Source organism: Doryrhamphus excisus, linkage group LG18 (assembly GCF_037039965.1).
Source record: "Doryrhamphus excisus strain RoL-2023G ecotype Guam linkage group LG18, RoL_Dexc_Guam_v1.1, whole genome shotgun sequence".
NCBI lineage: Eukaryota > Metazoa > Chordata > Actinopteri > Syngnathiformes > Syngnathidae > Doryrhamphus > Doryrhamphus excisus.
This window is the reverse complement of record NC_136374.1, coordinates 16,628,373-16,641,493: the sequence shown is the minus strand read 5'-3', so window position 1 is coordinate 16,641,493 and position 13,121 is coordinate 16,628,373. Positions and strand designations below refer to the sequence as shown.

Sequence of the window (13,121 nt, the reverse complement as noted above, 5' to 3'; positions counted from 1 at the left end):
AGAAAACTCACGCATGCACGGGGAGAACATGCAAACTCCACACAGAGATGGCCGAGGGTGGGATTGAACCCAGGTTTCCTAGCTGTGTGGTCTGCGCGCTAACCACTAGGCCGCCGTGCAGCCCAAATTTATACAAATTATATGAGATTTTTTTTGTAAAAAAAAAAAAATCAATAAAAACATTTTTTAAAATTTATAATGCAAACTCGCAGATGGCCGAGGGTGGGATTGAACCCTGGTTTCCTAGCTGTGTGGTCTGCGCGCTAACCACTAGGCCGCCGTGCAGCCCAAATTTATACAAATTATATGAGATTTTTTTTGTAAAAAAAAAAAAATCAATAAAAACATTTTTTAAAATCTATAATGCAAACACAGAGATGGCCGAGGGTGGGATTGAACCCAGGTTTCCTAGCTGTGTGGTCTGCACGCTAACCACTAGGCTGCCGTGCAGCCCAAATTTATACAAATTATATGAGATTTTTTTTTTGTAAAAAAAAAAAAATCAATAAAAACATTTTTTTAAATCTATAATGCAAACACAGAGATGGCCGAGCGTGGGATTGAACCCAGGTTTCCTAGCTGTGAGGTCTGCGCGCTAACCACTAGGCCGCCGTGCAGCCCAAATTTATACACATTATATGAGATTTTTTTTTGTAAAAAAAAAAAAATCAATAAAAACATTTTTTAAAATCTATAATGCAAACACAGAGATGGCCGAGGGTGGGATTGAACCCAGGTTTCCTAGCTGTGTGGTCTGCACGCTAACCACTAGGCTGCCGTGCAGCCCAAATTTATACAAATTATATGAGATTTTTTTTTGTAAAAAAAAAAAAATCAATAAAAACATTTTTTTAAATCTATAATGCAAACACAGAGATGGCTGAGGGTGGGATTGAACCCAGGTTTCCGAGCTGTGAGGTCTGCGCGCTAACCACTAGCCACCGTGCAGCCCAAATTTATTCAAATTATTTTTTTTTGTAAAAAAAAATCAATAAAAACACTTTAAAAAAATCTATAAAAATATCTAATTATTTAGGGGGGCTGAAGCTCTCCTAAAATAGGCCTAATGACGCCACTGGTTGTTGTTAAAAATAATAGAAAAGGGAAATAATTGCATAACATAGCAAACCAAGCTGTTAAGACTCTCTGTCTGTAAGACTGATAATCTTCCAATCACATTCCAACATTAAAGTTCCAACGACAATGACAAACATTCCAGTAACGGCAACATTACTGCAATGTATTTTAGTGGCTCGGGAATCAAAACGGAAGAGCATCTTTAACAGTACACAGACACCAGCAGGACCTAGTTTTTCCTTTTTGGTTTTCCATTCTTACTAAAATTGTTGTTCACATAAATAAATAAATGAAATGTTGCTGCACTGGCGGCGATGTCTCCAATCTGAGATTTGTCTCGTAATAAATCTGTCCAGGGACAGATTTGACCCTTGCCATAGTAAGAAGTGACAACATGACAGATACAGGTGAGTCCATGAGATTAAAATGGGTGTGGTCCGGGCAAGGACTCGGGTTGTAACCTCAAGCAAATCTGAGTCTCGGCAAGGACACCAATTGAGTTCTCAAAATATTACATTTCACTTTTAAATTACAAATTGGAATAAATATTTAGTTAATAGTTTAGTTTTAACTTTATGGAGGCGCACAAACTACTGATGTACTACTACCCGTCCACGGCTATAGACAGCTATAGACACTCATCTCAATATTGTAGGATCCAAGTTTTTGAGTGTAGTTTTTGTGTAGATGTCCGACAGTTTTGTGTGGTCATGAACGTGTCACGTGTTCACCTTTCGTGGATTCACTTAAGTGCAGTTTTGCAGCATATGAATGCGAATTGTGTTCTGCATCCTTGTGGTGTATTGAAGCGTACTCTGTATTGTATTTACTATTGCTACCAGACTAGGGTGTCTCTACGGGTGTCACCAGCAATGTCGCGTCCCTGCACCTCCTCTCAGTATAGAACCACAACAGTCCTGATTGGTGAAGGGAGAACCCACCCATAGACCACTGTCAATCAATATCCTCAATCAGGACTTGAAGCATTTGCTACCGACATCCTTCTTCCTGGTCCTAGCACCTCCCCTGGGTGGGGTAAGCCCATAACTCACTGGTGTGAGCAAAAAATATGATCCAGAAAATCTTTTTTGGGGGGAGTAGAGGAGGCCCCAACCGAATTCTATCCTTTGAGGGGAGGCTTTGAAAACCTGTGACAGTATTACAGTACAGTATTTTGCTCTAATAATCAACTACTCAATTCAAACCCATTTTGGGTCCAGATAATTAGTTTGGAAAACTCTTAATCGGGTCGTACTCATCACAGGTGAAATTTGAAATTGACGTACTGATATGTTTAACGATATTTTAACAATATGTTTCTTATGGTTGCTGATCTGACTGATATTTTGGTTATAATGTTTAGCTGCATGAATGTTCTCATTTTATCACATTACATTGTGCATGTTTGAGTGTATGTTCCTGTGTGTGTGTGTGTGTGTGTGTGAGTGTTTGTGTGTGTGTTATGACTCTTTGGGAGCACACTGGCCCAGAACTGTCAGCTCACACACACACACACACACACACACACACAAAGGCCAACACATCGGTACAGTAGGTGTGGATGATGCATGTAAGATGACAAATGTTTGTTTTGTCAAAATCAGCATTTCGTTTGAGGGCTAACAAAGTCCTGCCATGCTAATACTCATGCATGGCCTGTACCACCTTGAGAGCAGAGGGAACTGAATACAGATATTTCCGACTGGAGGCTTACACAGTGTACGTCAGGGGTCTCAAACTCAATTTACTTGGGGGCCACTGGAGCTCGGGTCTGGGTGAGACTGGGCCGCATCAGGTTTTCCAAAAAAAAACCAAAAAAATGTAAAAAACTTCGCTTTGGTCCCAATTTTCTACACGAAAAGCTCTGATAAAACATTCCACTGTTCTCAAATATCTTACTTTTTATTTTTCTACACAAAATAAGATGAAAAATAAATAAACAAATCAAGAATAAAGAAAATCAATCAATCAGTAATAAATAAATAAATAAATATAATAATAATAAAACGGCAAATAATAAAAAGAAACCACATATAGTTGGTGGGTCGACAAATTATTTTTTTCAGATTAAAATGAACAAAGCATTATTAGAGCCCTGTAGACATGACAAAACACGACTATAGTCACATTTATACTCTTTTTATTTACAACATATTGCGCAACTGCAGGGTCTTGAGACACATGCTAACTCGCAAACTAGAGAGCTAGCCACCTAAAACGGTAGCCTTCAAGTTATTTCCTTTAAACTTAAATCGCCAAAAACTTACCACTTCCACACGGATAGGGAGGATAACTATTAACAGTTATTTAACCTTTAACATGAACATTAATCAAACGTAATATTTTTTTCTGGGTACATGATACCATACAGCATCCATATCAAACTTTACATTAAACTTTCATATCAAGGCGGGGGCCTCAAACTAGTCTCCTGCGGGCCACATTTGGCCCGCGGGCCACGTGTTTGAGACCCATGCACTACATCTTTGCAAGGGTTAATACTATATAAATATGGATATATTTTAGAGCAGTCATTGTACAGCTTGTGAGTAGCTTGATAATTGTCTTTCCTACAGTCATACAACGCGAAGTGTTGCAGAAAATGCATTAATACGAATATGATGCAATTTTGCCTTACGTATGATATGCATTACATAAAGATAGTGACCTGCGGGCCACATTGGGCCCGCGGGCCACGTGTTTGAGACCCCTGGTGTACGTAGTTGGGCACAGCAAGGAGCTGCTGTTTTTTCTGTATTTCGGTGTGTTCAGGCAAACCCCGTGCTTATTCTTTCTCACCTCTCTGAACAGATTCTAGTGCGCGGTGCTTTAAAAACATGTGTGCATTTTACAGAATAGAAACAAGAGCTGCCAGCTTCTAACCACGCATGCCAGTCATAACGTGAATATAATGTCCCCGAGGTCTCTGACTGAATAACTAATATGTGCGTTATTATGACAATTACACATTACGCTGAAGCAATATTAGAAAACAGGCATGACAATCTCTTCCCACCCTCTCTTTCTCTGACGCACACATATACATGCATGTGTGGAAGCAAGCAGCCCAGGGCCATGTAGACTAGCAAGCAGCCATGTTACCCCCCACCCCCCACCCCCCACCCATCACCGCCACCACAAGCGGCTGCAGCGATGCTGTCATCACCAGCATGGTTCTTTCTCTCTCTGTCGCACACACACACACACAACACAGCATCATGCTTGGTGTGACATCATGCCACACTTTTAGACCCGAGGGTCAGAAGGTATAACACGTTTTTTTTCTCGACTGAAGCCTCATTGTCTCAAATGCTAGGTGGCTCACGCAGCTCCCCTCGACTCAAACGCACATTTAAAAGCCTTGTAAGATATTCCAGGTCAGCATCAGCGCATGAACATCCCCCTGAGGAGCAGGCAGGTCACGGCGTGAGGCGCTTTCAATCATATTAATGATAAGGCGGGCCTTGACCTCATCTCTGAACAGCATTCAAGCAAAAATGTGGGCCAGACTGGAATAGTCACGGCTCGCTTTACTTGTTTTGTCAAACACGGTTTGTCGTATGTGCAGAGAAATGCGATCAAGAGATGAAAAACGGCAAACCATTAATGAGGCAACTCGATGCCAGCCATGACGTACGTATGCAACATCACAAGAAATAACTCCTAGGCAGAGAATCTGCGCTTCCCGGCTTCCTTAATTACTGCCTTCAAATGCAGTATGAGAAGTATTTGGCCTGATCTGGGCATACTTGAGTACGTCGCAGTCAAAACAACACATTCATTCTTATAATAACGGATTAATAATTTTTAACACCGTATGAATGCGAATTGTGTTCTGCATCCTTAAGGTGTATTGAAATGTACTCTGTATTGTATTTACTATTGCTACCAGTCTAATAAGAAATAAGAAATAACTCCCAGGCAGAGAATCTGCGCTTCCCGGCTTCCTTAATTACTGCCTTCAAAGGCAGTCTCTTAGGTATTCCAAATGCCAGTATTTCCCAAAATCTGGTCCCAAACTTTGCATTGTATTGCTACAACATCATGTTACTGCATACATGTACAGTACAGTATCGCACAAAAGTGACAACGTATGATAGTGAGAAAGTGAAACTGGGTCTCAAAGTGGATATATTTTTTACATTTTTGTATTTTCATGTTCAATCTGGGCATACTTGAGTACATCACAGTCAAAACAACACATTAATTCTTGTAATAACGGATTAATAATTTTTAACAGCGTATGAATGCGAATTGTGTTCTACATCCTCAAGGTGTATTGAAATGTACTACGTATGATAGTGAGAAAATGAAACTGGGTCGCAAAGTGGACATTTTTGTATTTTCGTGTTCAATCTGGGCATACTTGAGTACATCACAGGCAAAACAGCACATTCATTCTTATAATAATGGATTAAAAATAATAATGCATTCAATTTTATAGCACATTTTCAAGCAACCTGAAGTCACACACACACACTGGTGGTGGTAAACTACATCTGTGGTCACAGCTGCCCTGAGGTACAGCGTCTCCGACCAACGCCAAACATTCATCCGCAATCGCACACCAGCGTGGGCATCACTCAAGGCAAGGTGGGTGAATTGCCTTGCCCAAGGACACAACGACGGTGGGAACGGGGATTCAGCGTTTTTTTCACAGTTGTCTGTATGTAATATATATGTATATATGTGACCTAAAATATGATCTCAGGGAAGAACTAAATTTGAAACACTTCTATGCTAGGACTACGTTAAAAAGCCATAGCATTTCAGTATGTGGAATCAAACTATGGGATGGATTGAGTAAGGAAATCAAACAATGCACAACGATGAGCCAATTCAAGAAACAATACAAGCAGTTGATGTTTGCTAAATACAAGGATGAAGAGTCTTGAACCAGTCATGATGTGCTATATATATCACTATATTGACACTTACTATGGTACCCATTATGGCATTGGATGCTCATATCACCTCCTACTTCGGTACATGACAAAAATAAAAAAAATAAAAAAATAACTTATTATTATTAAATTCAATTTAAATAATAAAAATATGAAAATTATTAATAAATAATAATAATGATGAATAATAAATAATTAGTACAATTATTATTAATTAAATTAAAATAAACATTTAATAAAATAAATAAAAAAACAACCAAAAAAACAAAATTATATTAGGAAAGCAGGAAGTGAACAAATGTAACAGTTAGTGATTGTAAAAGTACCAGATGGAGGGGTAGGATTTAATAAGCTTTGCTTCTTCCTACTCCTTTTGGACATGTGGAACTGGTAACTGATTATGGGATGCACTCAATTGTAATCTGATGCATGTTCAAATGAAATAAAACCATTACCATTACCATTACCATTACCATTACCAAAATAAATGAAATAATTATCTTTGCTATGGAAAACAACCCGTGTCCTGATGAGAATATGGAAATCGGGAGTGACTGAGAGGGAGAGAACACGTTGGACCCACAGCTGCTCTTTGGCAAGGATGCCGGCAACCCATTTTGACCCATTTCCATAGAATTTCCCTTTAAAGATGCACAATCCTTTACAAGCAGGGCCGCTATCGTTAAGAGTCATCTACCGGACATCATGGCTGCTGGAAGATCACATAATAATATAAAGCTTCAGATCGACCCAGTCTGACTGTAGACCAATGCCCAGTTGAACATTCTACCACAGCGGCCCAAATAAAGGTATGGCGCCCGGGACCCACCAGAGGCCGGATGCTCCTCACCTGAGGCAGGGCTGCATTGATCTGACGCTGCAGCACGTCCCTCTCGTGTAGCGCCCCCTGCAGTTTGGTCTGGGACTGGATGAGGGTCTCCTGGGTCTCCCTGAGGGACTCGAGCAGCTTGTCTCTCTCGTCCAGCATGTTGACCATCAGCTGCTCGAAGTTGGCCTCTTGCTCGGAGCCATTCGGGACGCCGCCGGTGCCTCTCGGGGGACCGGCCGAGTCCCCCTCGCTGATGGTCGGCATCACCTCGCACATCATCCTGCTGCGAGGGTTGTGTGGGCGACGCTAACTGTCGGCGCAAGGACGTGGATGTAGCTTACATATGAAACGTGGATGCATTTTTAACTGATTCGAGGGCCTGTTTCGCGTCAAGCAATGAAAGGACAGCCATGCATTTGTGGACTATTTTCACGCAACGGTGTAATATTTCTTTTACGCACGCCTTACCTATTCGGAGTGATCAAAACGATGCGATAGTTGGCGACCTTTCATCCTCATTAACCGGCGTCGGTTCTCCCCGTGTGCAGATCCGCCCTGGCGGGCGCGCCATGCACTCCCTCGCTCACATGTACCGACCCCCGGCGTGACGTGATTGACAGCTCAGAGAGGCGCGCCGCCGCTCGGAGGGGCGGTGTCCGCGAGCACGGCGGTTCTCATAGTACGGAACAGGTCCAGATACGAGAATAGATCCCTGGGCGAACGTCTGATGTGGTCTTGGAGTCGGTGTGTGCGTGTGTGCGTGTGTGCGTGTGTCTGTCTGTGAGAGACGGGAGAGAATCTTATCTGCATCCGCTTTCTCTGCTTCCTTCTCCTCCCACCACACACACACACACACACACACACACACAGTCAGCTGAGTCTCCTGCTCACACACACACACACACACACACACACAGAAGGGAATCTGCACTTGTCACCACTAGTCTTCCAGAAGGGACCAACTATCTAAAATCAGAATGCACATTGACAAGGACGTTGGTGTCATGTGATGCTTTATGGTTGACCTTGCATGTTTGCATGATCCTAACCATGCATCTCCATCATCATCATCATCATCATGACACAGTCACCATTAAGCACTAAAGCGGTGCATGGTTGCACACTTGGATGCGCAGCGCTCCCTGCAGGATCTGCATTGAACATGTGATCATGCCATGTGTCAGGTGTTTGTAATGGCAGTTACTAAAAGATGAATATAGTGAGTCTAAGTTAGGATTGACTGCTCTGACCTGTGACCTGTACAGGGCAGTTTTGGGGAAAAATACTCTTTGTTTTTGCACACGAACTTAAAATGCAAATGTGCAATATTTCCATCACTGCCTCTGTTACTACCTCAAACATATTTATTTATTCAACAACTCAATACACTCAATACAATACACTCATATGTGACTTTTACTCATCTGTATACACCAGTCATTATTATTTGCACTAAGACCCATTCATCATTGCACTAAAATTAATCTATGCAATATGTCTGCTCCTGTATATGCTCCTGTGCAATATTATGTGTATATTTTGGATATCTTGTATATATCTTAAACTGTCTTTTTTTTATTTACTTTTTTAACTTGACTATTGCACTATTGTATAATGACAACAAAGACAAACAACATAAAAAAAAAATAGCAGAGCGAGTAGTGGCCTAAAACTTTTGCATGTACAACTATTTTGTTGGCGAACATCAAGGGCCATGTCTGACCATGCAAACATGTGCAGTGGAAATCATCTAGTATCTTTTATAAGACATTGAATTCATGCTGAAAAGACAAGGTTGGATGAATGTGAATCAGCTGATTTTTAAGTATGTATATCAATATGCAGACTAATAACTACTGCATGGATTTTGGGTCTGCTTGTTTTTTAATACTACCTAAAGGCTTGATATGGAGACATATTCCTCTATTTGCTTTTTTTACATAATGTGGCCTGCATATTAACCAAGCTACAGCATTATTTTTATTTTTATTTTATTTTATTTTATTTTATTTTATTTTATTTTATTTTATTTTATTTTATTTTATTTTATTTTATTTTATTTTATTTTATTTTATTTTATTTTATTTTATTTTATTTTATTTACGTTTGTCCACCAATTAAACTGTTACCGCCGTATTGGCAGCTCCCCACACTTAAAATGTATTGAGAGATTGCAATAAACACAAACCAAATAAATATATTTCAGGTGTAAAGACAATTGTAATCCATGTTTAAGTAGTAATTTAGCATAAATGTAAGTGTACTATGTGCCAACAGGTGGCGGTAAAGCAGCACCACAGCCTGAAGTGACGCAAAACAAGACTCCAACTATAATCTCGCGATAATGCCGACCTGACGTCATTCCATGATGGCTGAAGATCCTGGCGGGACTAATTTCAATATCACTCTCATTCTTTTTTCTTTTTCTCTATTCCGGCTTGCCATAGAGCCATGGCTGGATTTACAGCGACGTTAAGCGTCAACAGAACATTAGTGTCGACATGCCCAAGAAAGGGAACCGAAAACGGCTGAAATTTAAGGCCGGGGACGTTTGCTCGGAGTCAGGTAGGGTATGACTGGTGCACATTCACATTAGCCAACAAGCTAGCTATGTCAATATTGAAGCTGTGTTTTTTTCATTAACGCTTCACATAGTCATTATAAGTATTTATATTATGATGGTTTCGTTTTGAGCTCGAAACCTATAATAAGCAGTATGTTCCCAGTATGTCAATGCATACATATACACAGCGTGAATGTAAAATAAAATATGTTGTGTTGGGAAAGTTAGCCAAAAGGGCGGCGCCCAAGATCATTGAGGAGCCTGATGGATGGATATTATGTTATTACAAATTATCTGTCTTGAGGTTATTGGGTTGCTTTTGCAACAGCACAACACGTATTCCGTGCTAGGACATGTTTCTTCTCCATTAAACCATATGCTTAGCGCAAAAGAAATATTAATATACAGCATGACTATACACTTTTCATCAGTGACTGTTGCTGATTATGCTGATGCCGATCCAGCCGTTGTCAAGTCTGGTAGAGTGAAAAAGGCTGTTGCAAATGCAGTTCAAAAAGAAGGTAACACTCCTGGTGCTTCTTTACATTTTGTCTTAAGTTTGTAACCGAGCTGAAAGCTGAGCAAGACTTTGCATGTTTTCAGTCAAATTACTGTGCGGCCTGGAAGCATCGCTGGGTGCTGTAGAGGTCCTCTCATCTGCGGGAACCGTCAAAGTAGATGCTTTGGAGAGCAGCGATGACTTGGACCTTGAGGAAGATGGTGACAGTGAAACCAAAGTGGTCCACAAGAAGAAGAACAAGAGGAGAAAGGGTAGGATTATGACCGTGTGGGTGTGGAAAGTGGGTTTACAGGAGAGAACTTTGTACTTACAGAGAGCAACGGGAGCAGGAATGGGGAGGAATATCCAGTGGACATCTGGCTTGTGCTTTCTTCTTATATTCGGCCAGAAGATGTGTGCAGATTCTCACTAATCTGCAGGAATGCCTGGATGGTCACATGCACTGCAGTATTTTGGAGGAGGCTATACAGACGGTATGATTGTTTCTACCATGGCGGGCTGTTATTTGCATTCATATGTAGTTCATTAGTGTAGTTCAAATGTGACTGCTGTACTGATGTATTTTTTCCCTCCATTTCTCCCATCCAAAGACACTACCGAATCGATGTTGACCTGCCCTTTCGTCTCCAGCCTGACTGCATCGACAGGATGTGCTGTCTCAGGGCTTGTGTGATTCGCTCCCTTTTTCATTTGTATGAGCCTTTCAGCTCACGTGTCTCCAAAATTCCGGCCCTGCCCGAATCTACACCAACAACCTTGCTCAATTCCAAGGTGAAGTGAACCTGTCAGCTTGCTGTCAGTCACTGTTACTTATTAATGTTTCCATTTCCACTTCTGGTTAGTGAAATTTTATTTGACCTTGCAGTAGTATTACAAGGTTTAGCTTGCATTTGTTGTGCAGTATAGTCAGGCCTGTCATGACAGTCAATAAATCAATTAAGCCCACTATGAATTATAATGAACTTGATAATTTTGCCGGCCTTGATAAATTGACATAAGCACGTCTGTTTGTTGCTGCTAGCGAGACGCTAGTTAATGTACACACAAAGTGCTGCAAGTGACCTTCCAATTACCATGTTAAATACTATGGGTGTCTCGTGTGATGAGATGTCTCATTTGAGGAAAAGTTGTCTCGTGAGAACAGTGCAGCCAGAAGCCAATCAAGCTGTGAACTATTGCATCGTTATTATGAATGACTAAGTCATTGTCGCAGCAAAGCATCATTTCCGGAAGTGATATCAGAAGAGTACCACCTCTTAGCTAACGCTGAGTAAAGAAAATGCTTCTTGAGGTGGCTATTTTTCATCAAAATAGTAGTCATGCCAAAAGTTTGTGTTGCTGCTGGATGTTTACAGTATCCGAGTGATACTGTAAGAGGAAGGTTTAAGACAAAAATTGTTCATTTCATTGGTGACTGCTTTGAAGGAACACCTTTAGAAGAAGCATTTGGCTTCAAAGTAGAAAAAGAATGCTGTTCCGCCAGTGGAATAGTACCACCAAGTGTTGCCACGCTCCAGAGTGTTTGTGTTTACTTCATATCCCTGGTAACGGAACTTTTTGCTCCTGACTACCCATTTTCTTCTTTCGACATCTTGCCCTCGTGCATCTCATAAATAAATGACTCGTGTTGGTCTATCAATTTTAATTTTATGTGATGAGTTGACAATAGCAAATCTCTGTCAATTAATTTTTACAGTTGACATGTAGTGAAAATAAAAACAAAAAATATAATAAATAAAATGGTGGCTAGCCTGTACTGTAGGGCACTAATACCAATTGTCTTATCTAATTTCATATCTGATTTGTTGGTTATTTATTGTATTTCTTTCTGCAGTGTGTATTGTTCTGGCTAAAACAGGTGACTGGGACTCGACCAGAAGGATTGTGGGAATTCAACTTCAAGTTTGTAAAACAGGTAACCAACCGTCTTTGTCTGAAATTTGCTACACTGCAGATACTTAACAGTAACAATCGGTAATGCTGATACAGTCGTTATTTCAGCAGGTAAACACTAAAAATGGTTGTGCAAAGTCCTTGCGGAAGCCACAACAGTACGAAGACGTCCACACCAATCCTGACTCGGATTGTCATTTGCTTCAAGTGTCCACATTAAATTACATCTTTACTCCTGTTGTCCTGGGCATGACGCTTTCTCAGGTTGGTGCAATACTACGTTAATAGCGGAAATATTTTTAAACATAATGATGAAGAGATGCGATCAAGTACCATTTAATCTGTCCTTTGAGATGCACTGTGGAAAAAAATGCCTGCCAAGACATTGAAACATTGTTTTTCACCGATGCCGCTCTGTCTGCTTTTGTTGTAGTTCACAATCAATGTTAGCCAGGACATGCGCCACCACCGCGTTCGTCTGTTGTTCCAGGACTCTCCGGTCCCGAGAGGCAAGAAAAGAGCGGATCATGGTGGGATGCAGGTGGTGCTGGACCCTGTACACAGTGTGAAGCTAATAGATTGGTGGCATCCACAGTACCCGCTGTCCAAGTAAAACTGTCACACAAAGAACCCCGACCGTTATCACACCGCTTGCCCGACACAAATTTGATTTGATCTGACCCCTGATTTATTGTGAATTTAAAACACTCCTAAAGCCTTAGGAGGTGCAACCAGCTGTCTGCTTCTCAATAATTCTGCATGCACCATCACTTAAATCAGTCAAAGGTAAATCTCTTAACTTGTATAACCACTTGTATGAACACACAATATTTAGTGTGATTATATTCAATGTTGAATGACTCCTACAAATCACATACATACATTGCTTGTAGCCATTGGTAGATGACAGGATTCCAAAGCAAATGACAATTGATTGTTCAGTTTGGGGGTCAACTATTCATTGACGACTTACTGCACTAAAATAAAAAAAGCCCCTTTGAACACCCACCTGAGGTTGTCATTTTTTTTTTCATTTGGGTTCCTCTTGTGGTAACTGAGAGGAGATGGCATGACACATTTATTATATATGCACTGCCACAACATTCAATACAACTAGGTCAAGCTCATGACAACGCACCTTCAGTTCTGCTCATCCATACATGTTCTATAATGCTTGGAGCCCATCCCAGTTCACTTTTGATGAGAGGTGGGGACTGGTCATCTGTCAATCACAGGGCTTGTAGACAAACTGTACAGGAAATGTTAAATGACCACAGGCTATAAAAGCCAAAATCTGGCTTTCACACGGTCATGCTCTCCTGACAGCTAAAGCTA

The 13,121-nt window shown here is 40.8% G+C and overlaps 2 protein-coding genes across 4 annotated transcripts in view; one reads left to right on the top strand and one right to left on the bottom strand.

The window, feature by feature from the left end:
• ppfia4 (PTPRF interacting protein alpha 4) overlaps nt 1–7,649 on the bottom strand; it is a 58,845-nt gene extending 51,196 nt beyond the window's left edge. The window contains exons 1-2 of the mRNA XM_058055904.2: nt 7,279–7,649; nt 6,832–7,120 (exon numbers count right to left, since the gene is read on the bottom strand). Coding sequence (XP_057911887.2) covers nt 6,832–7,089 — 258 coding nt within the window. The 5' untranslated portion in view covers nt 7,090–7,120; nt 7,279–7,649. The remainder of the gene's footprint in view (nt 1–6,831; nt 7,121–7,278) is intronic.
• tmem183a (transmembrane protein 183A) overlaps nt 1–12,795 on the top strand; it is a 41,868-nt gene extending 29,073 nt beyond the window's left edge. For 2 of the 3 annotated variants that reach the window (XM_058055918.2, XM_058055920.2), the window contains 8 exons: nt 9,258–9,375; nt 9,805–9,894; nt 9,977–10,144; nt 10,207–10,366; nt 10,484–10,664; nt 11,728–11,808; nt 11,895–12,050; nt 12,220–12,795. In XM_058055918.2, coding sequence (XP_057911901.2) covers nt 9,258–9,375; nt 9,805–9,894; nt 9,977–10,144; nt 10,207–10,366; nt 10,484–10,664; nt 11,728–11,808; nt 11,895–12,050; nt 12,220–12,399 — 1,134 coding nt within the window. In that variant the 3' untranslated portion in view covers nt 12,400–12,795. The remainder of the gene's footprint in view (nt 1–9,257; nt 9,376–9,804; nt 9,895–9,976; nt 10,145–10,206; nt 10,367–10,483; nt 10,665–11,727; nt 11,809–11,894; nt 12,051–12,219) is intronic. The other variant, XM_078798546.1, reaches the window with a different exon arrangement.
• Nucleotides 12,796–13,121: the final 326 nt, after the last annotated feature.